This window comes from Thunnus maccoyii, chromosome 21 (assembly GCF_910596095.1).
Source record: "Thunnus maccoyii chromosome 21, fThuMac1.1, whole genome shotgun sequence".
Lineage (NCBI taxonomy): Eukaryota > Metazoa > Chordata > Actinopteri > Scombriformes > Scombridae > Thunnus > Thunnus maccoyii.
In genome coordinates this window covers 20,194,902-20,215,478 of record NC_056553.1, presented here as the reverse complement: position 1 = coordinate 20,215,478, position 20,577 = coordinate 20,194,902, and the positions used below count along the sequence as shown (strand labels likewise).

The following is a 20,577-nucleotide window of genomic DNA, read 5'->3' as shown; positions in this document are numbered from 1 at the left end:
ACATTGCTTTGTAGTTTGAGGGTGAATTGAACCAGGGAACATCATAGATTCTTGGTTGCTCTAGAAGACAGAATTACTGGATTTTCTCTACAAAAAGAAAATTAACCAGGACCAGGATCAATTGACCATGTAATAAAGTGACAATACACATATTTTACTAACTCAAAAAAGTGGATTTAGTGTTGAGTTACTTTCTAAGGATATGACATTAGCTTGGCTTTGACCTCCAGCTCACAAGCGAAATGGGAACGTTGACATGTATGTTCAGGTTTATTTGTGTGTAGAATGTTGGGGATTAACAATGAAAGCTTTCTTGATTTGTAGCAAATGAGCACAGCTTGGCCAGAATCATTTAAATTGATTTAATACAAAAAAACACATACATTTTTAACTTAAATCAAATAGCAGCCTTCTTTTAGTAGTGGAAGTCATCAACTTTTAAGTTGAGTTAGCAATACGTTGTGTTTTACTCATTTATCTTTTATTGCATATTGATTTCACCCATCTGGTTTGTGGGAGAGACTCAGACATGCTTCTGTAAATGAATACTTTTCATGTTGTTTAAAAAAAGGGAATTCAAATATTAAATCAGGTTTGAGTGATGTACAGAAGCTGAAATATGGCAATAAAAGAGTTACAGCTCCCTGTCATCTTTGTTTTGACAGACGATCCTGGCACAGCACACACACGCACATGCAAACAGCCTGACAAACAGATACACACTCGCGCACACAAAGTCAGCATGAGTCGTTGGGGATTTTCTCACAAATCGGCCCCCTAAAGGGAAAGAGGCCGGCATAAATCAGCTGGTGTCAGGGCTACAGACACCCACGGCTCCTTATCGCCACACGCAGGCGGACATACTCACAGATTGATAGGTAGATAGTCGGTCTGACAGGCAGGGCGACAGGCAGCCAGGTAGAGAGGCTTACAGACACAGGCACCCGGGGTGGAGGCAGACAGAGGGAGGCAAAGGCACAGATAGACAGGAAGAGGCAATAACACGGGGCAAAGGCAGTGACCACATGGACACTGGTCAGTTGATGTTGACTTTTCTCATTAATAAAATTGTATTTATCCATAACCTTCTTCATTTCTAAAACGTATTTAACACAACAGTGATTCATATTACAGCAGGTTCATAGAGCTAATTAAAACTCCTGCTATGTGTCTACTACATGGGTCGTTACTGGTACAAACACTCTCTGAGATGATAAATTAAATTTTTCTACAAGTTTCAACAGCATTTTGGGGGGGAATAAACAAAACTGAGGTTCTAGCATGAACAGTGATAGCCATTATGGCTGAACAGGACAGAAATGAACACAACCTACAGAAAAACAAATGTCAAAAGACTACAATGCTGGCCACAGTGTATGTCAAATAAATTCAGGGAATTGACCGTTCACAAAGCCACATTACCCATAGTTACTGTTGCGAGGCCTGTCAAATTTCTGATTGTCCTTGCATGGCTCATATGCAGTTCACAATGATATGCCATATGACACCAAAATTCTTAGTAATTTCTGAAACACTGGGTCCTTAGTTTTAGACAGAGGTAGACATTTCTAGCAGACATTTCTTGCTAGTTGAAATGACTGTTGCTGGTTGCAAGTTGTAGCTTGCTAATTAAGCTAACGTTAGCTCCATGAGTTGGTTGAAAACGCAGTAACTGGCTGACTTTTCCAGATGACTCGTTTTAAAACAAGTATCTTGTACATTATACAGTATAACGCTAAAAGGCCAAATGGCATGGCTAAAGCTGAATCTCCCCGGAAAATGTTTTTACATAACCCGTAACTCCACAAAGTGATGTAGTCAGTTAATGATGTGCCCCTTAAGGCCTTGGAAGTAAATCTCAGTTATTACCGTAGATTGTAATCTAGTTAGCCAGACATGCTAACAAAACACAAATGCTAAGAACCAAAGATAAAATTTGAAAAGCAGGATCATGTGCATTAAACAAAGCAAAATGCCTCAAAGCACTTACAGTACAGGCTATGATGGAGCGCTCTCCTCCCTCCGATCCTAAACACCGTATGGATCTAAACAGACAAAGGCTTGTATTACTGTCAGAGAGCATTTAGGACACACTGTATCATACACAGCTATGTTGGGTAGCAGTGCCAAACTCCATTTGTTTCCACCCATCAGAGTCTACTAGAGCAATACTAAGCTGGTGTTCCATTTCATGGACTTGTCTGTTTTGGGTCATGCACCAGAAGCAAAATGCTTTGCCTACACAGACAGTGGATAACATCTCTGATCCCATTATTTACTCTGTGGAATAGACTTACACATTCCCTGTGAGATTTTGCTCTATTTTTATTTTGGGAAGTTTTACCTTTTTAAAATCTGTTTTAACCTGGTTACTCAAGGGAGGGTTATCACAACACTCCCTTTCTTGTAGCTCACAAACAAGCACAACCTTGAAATGACTAAGTGTGTGGTATCACCCTAGAAATAGCAGCCATCCACTTGAGATGAAAGAAAATAAAACCATAGAATGATTCAGACTAGACATATCAGGGAAGACACAGCTTCTTCCGAGTGAGTTTGACGTTTTCTCACACACAAAAACACCTCTGGTGAAAATAATAATATTGTGATATTTTTAGAGGCTTTAGAGTTGCATCACATGTTTCCTAGCAACCTTGCCTGGTGTTGATAGATGATGCTGATATAAGTGTGGGTGGAGGTCAATTGAAGAACATATGAAGCAAAAGTCAAAAGACTGACTGGTTTCCAAATTCGGACTCATCTGAACTTAACCTATCCATAACCCTAATTACAGTATATTAAAAAACACACTTCATGGTGTAGTTTATACTCAAAAACACTCCAGTTGTAGCTTCCATTATATAGCAATCTACTTTGGAAAAGCAATGAATGTTAACAAGCACTACAAAACGAGTGGATGTTGAGGCACCATTACTGGAGACATTATCTATTAAATTTGTCATTATTAAACTAGGGTTTTTTCCCCCCACAACAACTTGTAAACACAACATTTACATATTATCACCTTGCAAAGTTTATATTGCAAAATTATTTACACATTAAGCAAACACAAAGCAACGTTCAATGGGAGTCGTGTTTCTGACCACCTGGTGAATATATTTAACACTTGTTTCAGGTCTGTTTTTGTCTCCATTGACTCCTGAGGGAAATATCTAGCTCTTTAGCATCTTGCTAGTGACTAACTTTGCTGGTCAGGTAGCATAGAGTCGGTTTATCAGAGCTTTTTTTTTTAACTGAAAACAGCTGCCTGCTGTGAGTGGTGAGACTGACTCAAAACAATAAGGTTGCAGGTTTTAAAACCAAAATAATGAGCTGAAAGAAGCTAAAACAATCCATAGTGCTGAGAGGAGCAACTCCTTTCCATAGTAATTTGATCTATTGTTTATATGAAAATTTTAATTAGTATATTTTTAATATAGCAGGCTAGTATTGGAAAGCAGAGAGTGTTAATGCTAGTAGATGCTGAACTACTATAACTTTTAGTGAAGCTGTGATTGTCAGCATTAACTGACCCGCAACTATGGTTAGATTTTTAGATTACAGCATAATGCTGTGGACCTTCAATATGGCCACCATGCAGAATGCATGCATGCATGTATGTGTATAAAGCCTATATCTATATCTATATCTATATCTATATCTATATATATATATATATATATATACATACACACATACATACATATAATGTAGGAAGGTAATAGTGGTTATCATCAAACATATGATTAAAATATCATCTTGAAAAATCTTGTTTTGGCTTAGTGAAATATTGAAAGTTACTCTCTTCATCTCACTAACACACACACACACACACACACTCACACTCTCAGTGCATACAGACACAAAAAACACATTTCTCCCCTTTTTACTCTTTCTTTCTCATGCCAGCAATAAGAAAGTTTGCAGGAAAGAGAACTCTACACACACAAACATTACATTATACTGCAGCTTCCCACATTGCTTCCATCCAGCATTTTGGGAAGTATTGCAGAGGCCCGTCTCAAAATAGATCAGCCTGCTTTAGCTTCAAAAACACAAAGCGGAAATGAGCAGAAATACCAGTCTCCCCACTACGAGTCAGGTGTGCCGTGCACTTCAAAGTCAAAAGGAGTCGTGAATGCGGCACAAATGAAGCCTCCGGTGTGCTGATTCAAACTTCCACATCTCGATAATGACCTCACTCTCCTACACGATTACTCATCATTCATTCAGCCACTGCTGAGGTGGGAAGGTAGTGCTGGCTTCTGGATTCGAGGCTCACAGAAGGTGTTAGGGGGGTGGGAGGCTTGTGTGAATGAAAGCGATTTCGAGTAGTTTGGATAAGACTTGCCTCCTCTATGATGCCCCCTCAGAATAATAGTCAGTTTAACTTTCATGTGACGTTTGCCTCTCTATGTTTGGCTTCATTAGCTCTTTTTCATCTTTAGTTGAAATGTGTGAAAGGTGTGATTGCTGCTGAGGAATCTTCTGTCTATAGCTTACTTCAGTTTGATGCTATCTACTATAACACTGTGAATTTCAGTCCTCAATCTGTATGTCAGCCTGAAAGGATGATAAACTCTTTATGCAGCTGAATTTTGTTGTGTTTACCCTTCACTCCATCTGTTCATGATACTGATTTACATGGTTTTTAACCACGCTAGCAGCATGGCTCTATGAAGGGCATTTGGTCTGTCAGACAGTTTGTTGGTCTATTGGTCCAACACTTTGGTCTACACTAACATATCTCCACAACTACTGGATTCATTGCCATAAAATTTTGTATAAACATATACAGACGAGTGACAAATTAAAGGACAAACAACATAAAGTGTCTTAGTAAGGTGTTCGGCCACCACATGCTTCAGTGCACCTTGGCATTGATTCTACAAGTCTGTACACCTTTCTTCCAAAAGATATTTGCTCATTTGGTGTTTTGATGATGGTGTCGGAGAGCGCTGTCTAACATGTCGGTCCAAAATCTCCCATAGGTGTTAAGCTGGGTTGAGATCTGTTGATTGTGAAGGCCATAACATATGATTCACATCAATTCATACCCCTCGTGCCCTGTGATTTCGGGCATTTTCATCCTGGAAGAGACCACTCCCATCAGGATAGAAATGTTTAATCACAGGATTAAGGTGATGACTCAGAATAACTTTGTATTGATTTGCAGTGACCCTTCCCTCTAAGGGGACAAGTGGCCAGCAAAATGCCCCCCACAGCATAACAGAGCCACCAGATCCCCTCACTGTAGGAGTCAAACATTCAGACCTGTACCGGTCACCCATCTATGTTCCCCAGAGGATGAAAAGTGCTACACTCACTCATGTTCCCTCTAGATGAATTGCAACATTTAGCATTGCTGGTCAAAATGTAATTTTAAGTATGTCGGAATTCTGACATTACTAATTAGCTAAAGGCACTGCTGTACCTACAGTATAGTCCTTATAGAGCTGCTAGTGTGGCTGTTGATGCTTTTTAAATCTTTGCTTTTATTTGATACATTTATGTGATAGAGACAGTGTTGTGATGACAGGAAACAAGGGGAAAAGAACTGGGGAGAACCGGGGAGTTTTTAGTTAAATGGTCTTGAACTCCTAGGCAACCAGTACATCCCCATTTAAGTCATTTTTTCAAACATAAAACACCAATCATTTGCTTGCTCCAGTTTGTTAAATATGTCTACTTTTCTTTGTTATATCGTTGTTCTTATATGATAGTAAACTGAATATCTTTGTTTTGGCTGTTGGTTGGACAAAGCAAGCAATTTGATGACATCACCTTGAGCTCTAGGCTTAACTGCGTGACAAATATTTTGATCCTGATATCAGCTGCTGTAATATAATTTGATGCAGTTATTTGGCACAACTTAGTGACTTAACAGGTAGCTTTCAAGTGTCTTGAATTCTTATACTTATTTGGTACCTCAGCTTGTCACACAGATAGTGAACCCAAGACCTTCCACTGAGGTGGAACAATGACCTTTTTTCATGTTAATGGGATATCATCACTAATCTGTCAGAGAGAATTAAAGCTTTACAAACAAGGTGATAGTGAAGATACTGGGCTCAGCCCATGGGGACAGGGAGCACTGAAGCTACTGTTTCATGATGACACAACATACACTTAGATTTCAGTGGCACGAAATCAAAAAAATACAGCAAAAACCTTTTACTGTGTCTGCATGCCCACATTCTCCCGCTCCATTATTCAGCACACCTCTCAGAAATTGGTGACAGTTTGAGAACTAAATATATCCTCTCTTTCTCTCTCTTTCGTTCATTTCTGCTCGACTGTACATTCGTTCCATGTAAAGGTTCTGATTTTTTTTTTAAACCAGCAGTGCATTAAACCAGCTGCACAGTGATGTGATCTTGAATGCAACACGCAAGTCATGTGGTGCAAGTAAGTATGAGGAGGACACAGGTTTCTCTGTGGGGTCTCTAAATGAACAATTGCTCAGTGAGTCTGAAAAGTGACCAAGGTGTTGGTCTATGCAGCTGCATGAGAGAATTAGTACTTTTATTTTTTCCTTAATGTTTGAATTTTGATTTTAAAATGCTATGAATGAATGTAAGTTTCCTCTCTGGTCAGAGAACATACTTACATTGTAGAGGGTGCAGACCTATCCAGTCACCTCTCTGTTAGCTCTGCAGAATTTATGCAAATTCATGCTCTTTACATTTATTTTTTACAATAATTGTTGTACTTTTTGTAAATAATATTGGACAATGATACATATGACTACAAGTCACTCATCAGCATAGGGAAATGGTACCTATCAACATCACTGTGCACTACATGACATAGTGTGGAGCAGGTTCCTGGACATGACTGTCGACATCACTGATGACATCAATGGATTCACTGAGTCTGTGGTGGATTTAATTTTTGAAACAACAGAAGCAACTGTACCCAAATGTACAGTTAAATCATTCCACAACCAGAAACCATGGATTAACAGAACCATCCAGGAGTCCATAAAGACACTCACTGCAGCCTACAACTTAGGGCTGCAGTCTGGAAACATGTACAATTATGAAGCAGCAGCCTACAATGTAAGAAGAGCAGTAAAGGAGGTAAAAAGGGACTATAGGAAGAAAGTGGAACTTCAGTTCCAGGAAGGCAATCCCAGAATCATGTGGCAACGCCTAAGATCTAAGAACTACGACAAATTACAAGTCCACCATGATTCCTGTGCCCAACAAAACAACACCAGCCTGCCTGAATGACTGCCGTCCAGTGGCACTCACCTCTGTAGTGATGAAGTATTTTGAACGGCTGGTCAAGGATTACATCTGCTCCTCACTATCCAGCACACTGGACCCACTACAGTTTGCCTACCGTCCCAACCGATCAACAGAAGACACCATAGCACACACTCTCCACACCACCCTATCTCACCTGGACAAGAAAGGGAACTAAGTGAGATCACTGTTCATTGACTCAGTGTTTAACACCATAGCCGTTCACCTCCCTCAGCCGTTCAGCTAAACATACAACAGGTGATGCTCTACCCTGCCTGAAGGATATTTACACTAGGCGCTCCAAGAATAAGGCGAGGAGAATCATTAATGATCCCAACGACCCAGATAAGGGCCTGTTCTCCCTGCTGTGGTCGGGAAGACGGTACCGGATACACCAGGCCAGCACTGAGAGGCTTCTACCCTCAGGCCACTAGGATCCTCAATGAGGTCACTGCCTAAGACTGCCCACCACTCCCCCCAAAATCATACACATATATTTATTACTATTCCTATTCAATTAAACTCTTTTTAATGCATACATTTAAGGGTCTGTGATTACATTTCACTGTCATTGTACCTTATATGATTACATATGAAAAACGTGATTGGTTGATCGACTGATTGATTGATACTGTCTCTCCTGGTTGTGCTGATTCATAAAAACCCTCCATTTCAGACTTCACAAAACCAGCCCATTGAATTACAGGAAATCACATTCCCTGCTCTACCTACTCATGTAGTTTTCAGCTTTCTCTACATGAATTTGGGCAAATTTGAAAATATTTTTTAAGTTACTTAGAACTAGATTGGGCTAACACAATCCCCAAGCAAGATGCAGAAGCTTTTACCTTTTCAATTTAAGTAAATGTAAAACTGATATTTCTAAGCTATTGAGTGCTCTGGAATTTTCCAAGTCCCTTTGCAGTCAGTATTACCACAGAAACATCTTCCCCTGCAACATTAATGTCATTCTTAAGTAGCCAAGGAAAGTGCTTGTCGTCAGATAAGTCTTTTTTCCCCCCTGAAAAATACATTTCTGTGCAAGCACCGAGCCATTTACATTTCACTCAAAGCCCCACTTTTCCAGTCCCCCTTTCCATTCTGTTTTTATTGTATTTTGGATAAAAATACATCATGAAACGTGTGCATCTTAGTGCGTTTATCCAAAGCTCGGTTAACAATTCTCCTTTCAAATACTCCCAGAAAAGCTATACAGCTTGTAGGAGACTGCTGGCATAAATATGGACATGAAGACCAGTGACGCAAACTAACAAACTACCAGACTGAGGCTTAATTTCCAAGTCTGGATATATCAACATCAAACAGTTTTTTAATTGACTTAGAATCATACTAAATGTAGAGCATAGGGGGGGAAAGGGGATATTATGAGCTGTCAGATTGCATTCATCACGTTCTTCTTTCTTTCTTTTTTTCCCACTCTTTCATTGTATGGAAGACTTGGAAAAAACAGGCAGAGAAATCTGAAGTGGGGACTCGGATATTCCCACAATCATCCATGTCAGAGTGTGAAATGTTGTGGCTTGTGAAATTATCACTCAAGTTCGGCTGCCTGTGGTCATACACACACTTCACACTTCTAATGAAGCCTTTTAAATATTCTTATTTTTTAATTCATGTGTGCTTGTGTGGAGACTCGAAAGTGAAAGTGGGTTAGCTCTTCACCTCTCCTTGGATATTGAGGGTTAAGGAGTTGCTTTAAAGTGAAATTTACAGTCCCCCCGCACTCCTTTGTATTTTCCATCCCTCTTTTGCATCCCATTTCTTCCCTCCCTTCTGCCCTTATTTCCAGCAGTCAGATGGCTTGTACGAGTGACTCCCAAGCGGCCAGCCAGCCGGGCTGCCTGAAACTTATGACTAGCCATGTTCTTCAAACATCATGCCGCAACCAAAGCATGGCAGGATGACAGATAGTCCCTTCAATATATAGTGACAAACAAATTAGTGCAAAGATGCTTCTCGCTGCATACCAGATGTGTTGGGCTCTGTGGTATGGAACAGCCGATGAAAAACTGTCCACGTCCCATCTGTGCTTTGCCAAGACCATCGGTGCAGCAATTTGTGCTGAACAAAGTAGTGCAAACAGCCAGCCTGATTATATGTGTCATAATGTGAGGCATAAAACACTGCTGGGGAAGATCACACAGAAGCTTGCAGGTTTATTTGATGAGAGGAGAGGAAGGCCATTTAGCAGAAAAGGACAGGATGTAGGTAAAATAATGACTGGATAAAGGGAGAGATAGGTAAACAGGATGTGAGGTGAATAGGTGAGGTGGAAACGCTGAAAAATGGGGAAATACAAATTTCTTGCAGTCCTCCAAACACAGAAATTGTGTTTCTTAAGTCACACTCCTCTCAGCTATTTTTCTCCCTCACACCTTCCCTCTCCTCCTTGTTGCTTTCCAGCGCTAACCGCCGTCCAGGCTTGAGCTGGTGACTGTAGGGCTATGACAGGAACAGGCCAATTTGTACCTAACCTCACACCTACATATTGACTCCCACACACTCTGAAATTGGAGACCACATGCAGGGTCACATCACCATCTGACTGCCGTGTCAGCGTGGTTGTGCACTTACTGCCAAGATCGGCAATGAGCAACTCAACATCGCTGTGCGGCGTCAGGCTGCACGAGGAAGTACAGTTGGCTGACAGAAAGCAGGATAACAGTAGGAGACAACACACTGAGAGGCACAGACATTCCTGACCTGCTTAGTGTCATTACGCCGCAGACTTATCTTGCTCGCTCTGCCTTGTAAATACACTTGAGTGCTTGTTATCAAACGAGCGAGGCGACAAACCTCATCCAGGTTTGAGTCCTCAGCTTCCTCTGCATGCTTGTAAATGAGTCATTCTCATGGATGACAGCCTGCATTAATATTCTGTTAAGGAGGGAAGCGAGTGCGCATTAAATCCGCCACTTATCAGGTAGCGATCGTGATCTGTGTAGAACTTTAAAAAAAAGTCATGCTTGTTTGCTCTTAATTGCCAAAACGTATTCCGGGAAGATTGGCACCAGCATATGGGATTCATTTTGCTTATTTCTATTCCTATTCTACCTCCGGGCCACACTGACATTTCAACTGGGGCTAAGTTCATTTTTAGGATGACATGTTGCTTGCGTGTTTCTTCGCCTTCACTCTTTTCATAAAGGCTTTTTCAGCACTCTAAAGTACCATTGTTCAGATGGTGCTATTTTAGCACTAAAAGCTTTTGCAGTCGGACACAACATTGTCCAAAGTCAACATATTTTCTGTTTAAGGTGGGAGATACAAAAAAAATAAAGCAAGCAGTGAAAAAATTACATTTTTGCTACTTCAAAAATCATACTTTTGTACAGTACGGGCATGAGAAAGGACATTAAAAAGCTTTTATCATGACGGTTTTTTCAAATCTTATACCTGCATTGAAAGCAAGTGCGGCTCTTAGAGGTGAGTGCTTGAGGAGATGTGAACGGTGTTAGGCGGCGGTATGGTCGACAAGTCAGAGCCTTGGTGTGATCATAAGCCCTGCTGTACCATCGCACCGTCTGGTGGGTCTCTGACAATCCACTGCCGTCACACACTCTGAGCAGGTTCCTCAATGACACTCAACCGTGGCAAGTCGCCTCTCAGGTGCATAAGAGTGTACTCTGTGTCCATCTGTCAAAATGGAAAAGCAAAGAAAAAAAAGTGAGAGAGAGAGTGGCATCAGACTTTCCCCTGTGCCACAATATGATTAAGCAATTCACTGTCCATTGGAGTTCTCCTCCTGATATCCCATCCTGGAATACGTTGTTGTATTCTGTGGCCACCTCAGTTTCACTCTGAGGAAAGTAGCCTCCGCTGCCGGCACTGCCTATGAATTCAAAACGGCTCTGCTAAATCTGATCTTTCATTGTATTATATAGCGTAGGGCAGCAGGGAACTGCTGTAATATTTGTAGCAATAAATAGTAATAGAATACAGCAAGCAATACACGGCAAACTGAAAGAACATGTGAGTAGAAACAAAAAGATGAAAAAGATTTACATATTTAACCTATTGTAGCAAACAGAACAGTTCAGCACACAGAGAAATCAAATGAATTAAAGTTTTTCAATCAAGAAACTGCACATATACTGTACAATATTGATGTGTTTCAACACAGTATATACATGTATACATGGTGAAGTACAGTGCACTCAGGTAGAATTTCACTTTTATTCTATCAGATCATTTAAAGATAGTGCTGCTTTTGCCAAGTTTTGTCTCTCCTTGGCAACACAATAAGTGTGAGATTAACCAATTTACAAAAAAAATGTTTTGGCTTAACTGGCACCAAAACCTGGTTCCAACGTTATTTATATTTTGTAATTATTTCTCTAAAGCACAAGCCTCACAAAGCTGGTGCTGTAACCAGGAACCAAATTCAGCCCTGGCAATTTTCGTCTGGACTGGCCCCATTTTTCCCAAACACATGCACTTAAGAGTTGCATAAAGTAATATCAGGCTATTTATAACATATAGGCTAAGCAATAAATAACAAGTTGATACCCTAACAACAAGTGTACTTACAGGGTTTCATAAAATAATGTAATACATAAATAAATAGCTAAGAAATAGCCTAGAGGAAAAGTCGGCACCCCAAGAGTAACTTTTATTCATTTGATAATTGATATGGGCAACCCAGCTCTCGGTGCACTTATCCTACAATCCATAACTTCACAAATAAAACAAATATGACACAATCATATGTCATGAATGTACTCTATGACAAAATGCAGTGCTGTCATCATTAAACAAAATAGCCAAAACGTTATTTTCACACTGGACAAAAACTTTCCTATGATGATCTGGAAATGTGAGAGCTATTCATAGTCAATTATCCAACATTGTGTTTGCAGCTGATCTAATACAATTCAAATATCAGGATTAACAGACAGGATTTCATTTCATTTAAATGTTCATTCACTGCTATTGTCAGGCTGTGACAAGCAGCATGCCTGCACCCTATTGGAGCAGACCCAAAGTGACTAATCAACTGACATAATTTAAAAAAAAAACAACAGCATAGCGGCCTTAAGCAGCGAATAAAACATCACATCTAACCTTATGCAGTGAGAAGACATCTCATCAGTGCGCTCCTCTATGCCATCCTGTTGATTATTCCATCAGTGTCCAAAGCCATAAGAATGTATTTTTCTGTAGCTATAAGCATGTACTTCAACATGTAGTGCTCCATAGTCTATTCTTGATGAATTTTAAAGTAAAGAAGTTGTGCTCGCATGCCATGTGCGTAATGGAGAGGGTCAGGTCCAGAGCTCCGTCGTGAACACTGTCACTACATGAGCTAACGTTAGCTAACAAGTTTCACTCGTCCTTGGCAGCGGTTTCCTCCTCTTGCCCCTGCTCTCCACTGGAAGCAGCCTGCTCATCTGTCCAGACTTTTTCCTCCTCTTCATTTGGTGGTGGACTGTTAATGTTATCACTGCAGCTATGCATGCTAATGCTAGCAGGATTTTGCGTGGCAGTGTATATTTTGAATAAATCTGTTAACTTAAAACATTTCGTAGCATCAGCCACAAGATTGTTTTTTCTTTTTCTCTCTCACCTTTTTCGCTTTTTGGGACCTTTATCCATTTGTGTAGGCTAGCGTTATTTTTTGATACAAACTCCACTCTTTCCACCTTGATTTGATCATTTCCCACTTGACTTAATCACAACGTCCGTGGTTTGATTGCTGAACTTTGTTGTATGTCGTTCCCCTTCTCTCTCTCCCCTTGTTTTCCTGGCATGTTTCTACTGTTGCTGTAATAAAGAGTATTTAAAAAACGAGAAGATGGATATCACTCTTATCTCTCTCTCCATTAAATATAAGCCTACAGCCAACAGCCCTTTAGTTTAGCTTAAAACAAAGACTGTCAACAGGGGGCAAAACAGTTAACTTGACTCAGTTCAAAGTTAACAAAACCCACCTACAAGCAGCGCTAACGCTTACATATTGACATGTTATATCTTGTTTATTTAACAGCTAACTTCGGACAGAGCCATGCTAGCTGTTATACCTTTCTTTTTGCCAAGCTAAGCTAACCTCTCATCTAACTATTAGCAAGAAAGTTAATAAATGTATTTCCCAAAATTTTGAACTATTGCTTTAAAGTTGCCAAGGTTCAGGTGAATTCAGGTGAATATTATACATTATTGTGTGTCAGAGTTTAGTGTAAAGAGAGGGGCATTAGCTGGTATTTTTTTCTTTCCATTTATTTATTTATTTGAGGTTTGTTCCTTCCTTCATGATAATTTTTGCATCTTATTGTCTGTGGTAATTATTACTTTAGAAAGTTGAATAAGATATTATTTCCAAACAAATCAAATCAGAAAAGTGTGCGATTGGAAAAAAAATCATTGAAGTTTAATCTTTCTCAGTCCCAAAGAGTGTCACACATACAGCTTTTAACATGATTAAATGAAAAGTAATACCTGCCAGTCTCAGTCCCTCGATGAGAACAAGAAATTACGGTAAATAAACCGAGAGTGAAAAATGTGGCTAAAGGCAATCAACATGAAAACCACATGTCACAGCATACATACTGTATGTTGGGAATGGTGTGTATTTACAGTCCAATATAGTGCATAATATAGTGTGCACTGTATATCACAACAAATCTACTGTGTAAACAACATAACATCTGCTCAAAAAGGCATTACAAAAACCACACAGCGCTTTCCAACCAAATTAATATTGGGAAGACTTTCACTACTTCAATCACACTGAAACTGACTGACTCCAGTCGCTGATGATAATCACATAGTATTTTGGTGGTAGTTCTGCTGCTGTGTATAAACAACTGGCAGGCTGGGTATCTACCGTGAAGACTCTCTGTCCTTGGCATTCATGGCCAAAGGAGAAAATGTAAAGCAGATGGCCTGGCTACTTTGTCCTCACTACTGCTAATCAGGTGCTAAATATCCATCAGTCTGTGCATTCCCCTTCCTCTTTTTCACACCCTCTGTCCAACCAAAGCACTGTAAAAGTTCATTAAAGGCTAATTCTACTTATTTGTTTTCCTCTAGCCTTATTTTTCATATCTTTTTTGTACACAAAATGTTGTCATTTATGAAGTTTAGAGGTATGTAACTTGTTTGAGCTTGGTTCGTCTGGAACACTACTCTCCAATAGACACTAAAAGTGATTAAGGCACATCCTTCCAGCACAGAAACACTCATGTTTGTGATGACAGGTGGGAAATACCAGAGCCTGAAAGAAAAAAAAAACATATCCTGTTAGTAATTATTACTGTGTGGTCGATGTGAACAGGTATCCCAGGCTGACAGTTTGTTTTTACAGAGCAGTCAATATGTATCAAGCCCAACATCAGAGAAGCTGACAACTCTGCATACACTTTATCACATTATAGCCACGTTTAAATATTCAGAAAATCTTCTGAGGTGGGTCCCATAGTAGTGTTAGTATTGTGTTGAAAGGATGTTTTATTTGTGGTATGGTTTTGTTGTTAGAGCTTACTTTGGCCTGAGGACTAGGACATGAACTTACAGTGATGTAGGAGATGAAATTTAAAAGCTAGTTCTTCTTTAGCAATGCCAGTGGCATGATACCCTGACTTTTCATCCAGCACCATCCGGTCAAAATTTTAATTCATTTTGATTTATAACCCAACACCTGCTAAACTAGCAACATTCCCATCAGCCTAAACTGTCCTTTGTACTAATTGTGCTAATTAAAAGCTAAAACTCAAAGTGCTAATTTGCAAATGTTAGCATGTTCACACACTAAAGTATCATGGTGATCATGGTAAACATCATCATCTGCTGTTCAATTGCGGTGTATACGTTCATTCATTCATACAGAGCAATGATAGCAGTGAGCAGAAGGTTTGCACTGGAGATGGCTTTGCTACATGTGTGTTACTGAGCCTTTCTTCAACTTTCTTGACTTTGTCCTCACTATCAACAATCTCCGCTGCCATCGGAAACTTGTAGGAGAAAACAAAAGCAGCCAATCACAGTTCTTGCGGTCTCCCTGTGGGATCTCCATTGCCAGTGTAGCCGTGAGGTGTAGTTACATTATTTAAGAGCCACAGTGTAACCTACAGCACGGCTTTGAAGACATTTGGACAACTATAAATCAAGTTTTAGTCTTTCTACCTTTACGATGCAGTTACAGTCCTGTACCAGTAAGTGGCCTGATGCCCTCCCACTAAAGTCTTGTTGATTAATGCATCTGGCTGGCTCTTTCAAAGTCCTTAGTATTGAGTGGTTTGATCACTAAACAACTACAAGTAGGGGTTTAAGACTTCGGAGGCCAACCTTCACTTCTCACTGTGATGGCACTTCAAAAAATCAGAGCGTTCTCAAACTTACCATACAGGAAAACACAGAAACAGAGAAACAGACATATTTGTTACCTTATACTTCAGCTTATATCCTAAATAGTCATAAATCATGGTGAGACAATGTTACAGCACGCATGGGTTTTCTATGTTTCTATCTTATGACAAATATGCACACAAAAGGTGGAGGAGACACTTAACACCATGTCTTTTTTATGTAGCTTTTCACTCAGAGATCAGATTAGAGATGTGATAGAAATCAGGTCTTAAGTGCTGGGGAGAAACAATGCAGCCTCTCATTTAGTGGCTCACTGGCTTTCAATCTGAGGCTTGCAGGAAGACATTGAGAAGAAGAGGGAGACAGAAGGGAGAGAGAAAGGCGCGTGGTAAATAGAGAGACAGAGAGAGAGAGAGAGAGTCAATGATTTCCCCCAGCGCCTGTTTCAATAGTGTCTCCTGTCGCTCATCTGACCCATTCGTTATGCTGAGCCATGGGGAAATCTGATTGGGCTCATTACCCTCTCCTCAGAACTGATACAGGAAGTGCAAGGAGAGAAAGAGAGAGAGTCTCCTCTCCAGCTCATTGTGAATGGACACCATCACCAGTGTTGTCACTATCAGGAGTATATGGCCATCTGCCAAGGCTCTCCCTATCTAACCTGGCTCTTGTCTGCCTCCCTGCATTTGTGTGGTGGAAACAAATGAGCGTTGTCTCCTCTGTCTGTGTCATGGTGCATCGGGGGATGGACGTAGTGAGCTGAGACTATATATTGGCATGCATTGTCTCATTCATTGGGCCCGCCGGTGAATGAGAGGGGACGGACGACAGATACCGTGAAGGGCATGTGAGGTAACAACGTCCACATCAGCAAGGCACATTAAATGAACTTTGCACCAGGCAGGATTTATCCTCTCTGCTTTGAAGTGAGGCTTTAAAAACTGTTTCATCCTCACTGTAGATTCACCTTATTTGCCCGAATTAAATTCTGATGTCATGTAAGGTCACTGGGAGGATATTACTGCTTAACCTCTTCCTCATCACCACTTGTAACACACACAAAGGAGATATTTAGTTCTGAGAAATGTGCATTTACTGATAACACGCCACATGCTTTCTATGTTGAAGAGTTTTCAGGTGGTGTAACAGCCTGGCGGCCATATGGACTTCCTCAACAGCATTACAGTTGCTCTGTTAACAGCTTACTGTGTTTCTAAAAAAGCAAGAGTAAAATTAAGTACATTTACCAAAGGGGTACAGTACAATTTTGATGCACTTGAACTTCTAGTTTTCGTTACTTTGTGCTTCTACTCCACTACATTTATTTAACAGCTACAGTTACTAGTTGCTTTTCAGTTTAAGATTTTACCCAAAAAACACATGATACGCTTATAAAATACACTACAGTGTTAAAATTAAATCAGTGGCTCCAAATCTTTTGGCCCTGTGACCCCTTCCAAAGTAGCAGTGTGTACTTGTCCCTGTGTCACATTTCAGATGAGTTGTAAATAGTAATAGATATTTTTCATCTTTCCTGCCCCGTTAATCGTCTCTTGTGTCCCTATGGAGGGGCCCAACCCCTATGATGGAAACCACTAGACTAAACTATCTAACTGTACATAAAGTAGTTAAAACAATAAAGTCACAGCGGCAATTTTTAGCATAATGAGTACTTTTTATTTGTATACTTTAAGTACATTTTGCTACTAGGCCAGCATATCATTGCTGTACGAGATTTACAGTGTGACACCGAAAATTACCAAATGTTATTGCTGTCATTTAGGCCTGCAGATGGGCAAATTTGTCTTGGACTTTTTTTGTAATACAACAAACCACTAGTATTGTATACAGCATCCAAATGTGTGAGCTCTCTGCAGTGTATATTAATTTACAAGGTTGAAAATATGCTGTACCTCTTAGGGAATATCAATCACACCACATACTGTAAACCACTAACAGAAACTGCCTCTGATGTTATACACAGCTCATTCATAAATACACAGCTCATTCATAAATCAGACCAATGTGTGCTTGGGCCTGCACTTCATAAACCTATCAAAAAACGATCAGAGGTGGCATTTCGAGGATGACCTATAAACTGCTCTGCTTACCACTGCGCAGTTGATTCAGCGTCAGAGTTACTGAAAATATGATGATATTTTCTGCTCAAAAGCTACTTCCTGAGACATTTGAAATGAACTGTGTTCCATTGAAAGGGAGAAGAATTGTTTTTCAGGGTTGCTTTGAAATTAAACAGACCTGAAGAGCTCTATACATAAAAGCTCTATTCTGACTGTGAACTAACTAAAAATCCTTTGACTGCAGAATAAAAGGGTCTATTCAGGCTTTTATGCAGCCCGGTGTTGTGTGCAACACATCAGGAAGCATTGAGGATAGTGCATAGAATATGTTTCCTGTTCATCATTTACTTTTTAGGGATGGTAATGACTGTCCATCCGTCTGTCTGTCCACCATTTTGGTCCAGGCTGAAATATCTCAATAGGTCTAAGTAATAGATGGCTTCCAATGGAATTTTATTCAAACATTCATGGTTCCCACCCAGAGGATGAATCTTGCTGACTTTGATGATCCTCTGACTTTTCCGTTAGCACCACCATGAGGTTGACATTTGTGTTTTTTAAGTGAAATGTTCAACAACTATTGGATGGATTGCCATGGAATTTGATACAGACATTCATGCCCCCTACAAGATGAATTGTAATAACTTTGGTGATCTAGTACCACAAGCATTTGTCCAATACTTTGGTTTATGATCAAATACCTGCAAAACGAATGACACACACCCTCAGCTGTACTCTGTACATTGTCATTGTGACTCCGTTAGCATGATATCGTGTCATTGGCTTTTAGCTGAAAGCCAAGCTGTGTCTTCGTACGGACTAGAGATGCTAGCTACTTGTCTTGTTGCCTCCTGGTGGTCTTTCGAGAGAATACATTACTGTGCATCAGCACTGACTAGAAATGGAGTTACGTTAGCTTACTGGTAGGTTCAAAGGCCAGATGGTAGCATTATGGCCAACTATACTTACAACAAATTAACAAAACACTGCAGGGTACATTGTAGTCAAAATGATAAACCGTCTCTGGTCATAATTGGCAACCAGATATAAAAACCATAACTCCTTGTTTTGTTGTAAGGGATTACCTGGATGAGCAGGATTCTTATAGTTTCCTCATATCTATATTCACATGAGAAAACATTAAAGGAAATCAATTAATATCAAACTGCTCTCTTCTAAACCTGTAAATATGAGTGTTAACAGCAGGCTATTCTCTAAGGAGAATAAATTTGCTTATTCTATAGCAGCTTCTGGTTTTAAAGCTCATGACATATTGTACACACTGTATGCATCTGTTTACGCTGATCCTGGTATCTCATTGCCCAGTGGGCCCTTTGACTTGGCAGAAGCTGTTGAGTGGGTGGTGTAGCCCCTCGGCAAAACAGGATTATCAAATATACATTACAGGCTTTTCAGGGCCCCAGTGTGAAAGCTTAGGCTCCTGTGTGTTAATTGCTGGCCTCGCTGTGCTCTGTAATTTCATGCTTGATGTGAACATTTGTCTTTCACGCTACAAAGGATCTGGATACATTATGTGTACAAATGGAAGAATGAGCTAAGATATGCTGTACCAGCCAACAGACCCTTAAACACCCCTAATTTTGACACTTTTGTAAACACACCACACAGCCTTGTTTTTTTACTGTAAATAGGGCTTCAGGGGCCTTAAAAACAATATAGACTGATTTGAAAATGGTCTGGATAATGACCCTGTTGGCTGAGGGAGTCATTTAGGGCCAAATTGCTGCTTGTGTTGGGCTTCAGTCCGTAATTAGGTCAGAATGCAAATGCTCATATTGTGATGTTGGCCCACGAGGACCAGCACAGCTCCAGCCTCAGTGTTTAGAGTGTATCCATGTGTGTCAGAGTGACTCATTGAGCCCCTCTAGTGCTGTTCAGCTGTGAGGAGAGAGAGAGCACTGGGGGCTGAGCTCATTCACAACCTTGCGCTCTTATCAAAACATGTTTATTGCACTGTAATGTGGCACCCTGTTTATGCAGCATTTAGCTCTATGAAATCGTCACTGCTGCAGGCCTGAGTGCTGCTCCAGGACCCTGGCGGAGAGAGGCAGGGAGCTGTGAGGCTGTCTTGACCTCAGGCTCACCCTCTAACCCTCTCACATGAAGTCACCCTACCTCAATTTCTTCCTCCTGCTTTTTCCTACTTTATTAACCCCCCCTCTACGTCTGTCCACCTCCATTTCCTCCCTCATGTTGCCTCTCCCTTACCTTTCGTTTTTAGTAATCATTAGCTGATGTTAGGAACAGAGAGGAGGTGTAATTAAGGAGCCAGACTGGTCTGTCAATTCTGCTCAGCGCTACATGAGGAGCACCAGACCAAGCGATAGCCCTAATAGGGCTTCATACTGTAAACAACACGCACACCTGGACAGCAGCAGGCCCCGGGGAGAAAACAGGAGAGAGCCACTGTCTGCAAGTTAGCTCTGATAAGAGAGAAAGTTTATCATCAAAGATGTGTGTGAATGTGTGTGTAAAAGTTTGCTTCCTGGTGTGGGCATGTATGTATTGTGGTCCATGCATGGGCGACAGAGAAACAGCCTTGTGTGCATACTCCTACTCACTTATGCTTTGTCTCTGTCCCCGTGTTGGGCCGATGCTGATCCAGGGTTTTAATCGATAAAACTATCAAAACATCTCTACCGCTGCCCTCTTGTTGACTCTGCGTGTCTCTTGTCTCTCCTCCAGAGAAAGTCAGTATGCTGTCAGCATTGATCGCTCCCTTCAAGTACATAAGCCCTGGGACCAGCAGCACAGAGGACGAGGACAGTTTAAGTAAGCCGCTGCCTCTTTTCTTTCTCTCTTTCAGCATGCTGCACTAACTCCCTCAGTGGCCAACCTAATATGGAAATGATCTCTCTGTCACCCTTATAATTAATTATTTGAGAAATGGGCTATTTGAT

The 20,577-nt window shown here is 40.5% G+C and overlaps 1 protein-coding gene and 1 long non-coding RNA gene across 20 annotated transcripts in view; one reads left to right on the top strand and one right to left on the bottom strand.

Moving 5' to 3' along the window:
• The window catches only part of adarb2 (adenosine deaminase RNA specific B2 (inactive)), a 385,455-nt gene that overhangs the window by 291,156 nt on the left and 73,722 nt on the right, over positions 1-20,577 (top strand). For 9 of the 19 annotated variants that reach the window (XM_042400119.1, XM_042400109.1, XM_042400114.1 and 6 more), the window contains one exon: positions 20,363-20,449. In XM_042400119.1, coding sequence (XP_042256053.1) covers positions 20,374-20,449 — 76 coding nt within the window. In that variant the 5' untranslated portion in view covers positions 20,363-20,373. The other 10 variants (XM_042400108.1, XM_042400106.1, XM_042400124.1 and 7 more) reach the window with 8 other exon arrangements.
• On the bottom strand, positions 2-20,377 carry LOC121888527. Its single transcript, XR_006093259.1, has 4 exons — positions 20,239-20,377; positions 12,336-14,484; positions 10,668-10,907; positions 2-2,045 (listed from the first exon to the last, which is right to left on the bottom strand). It is a non-coding gene; the product is annotated as an uncharacterized LOC121888527 (long non-coding RNA).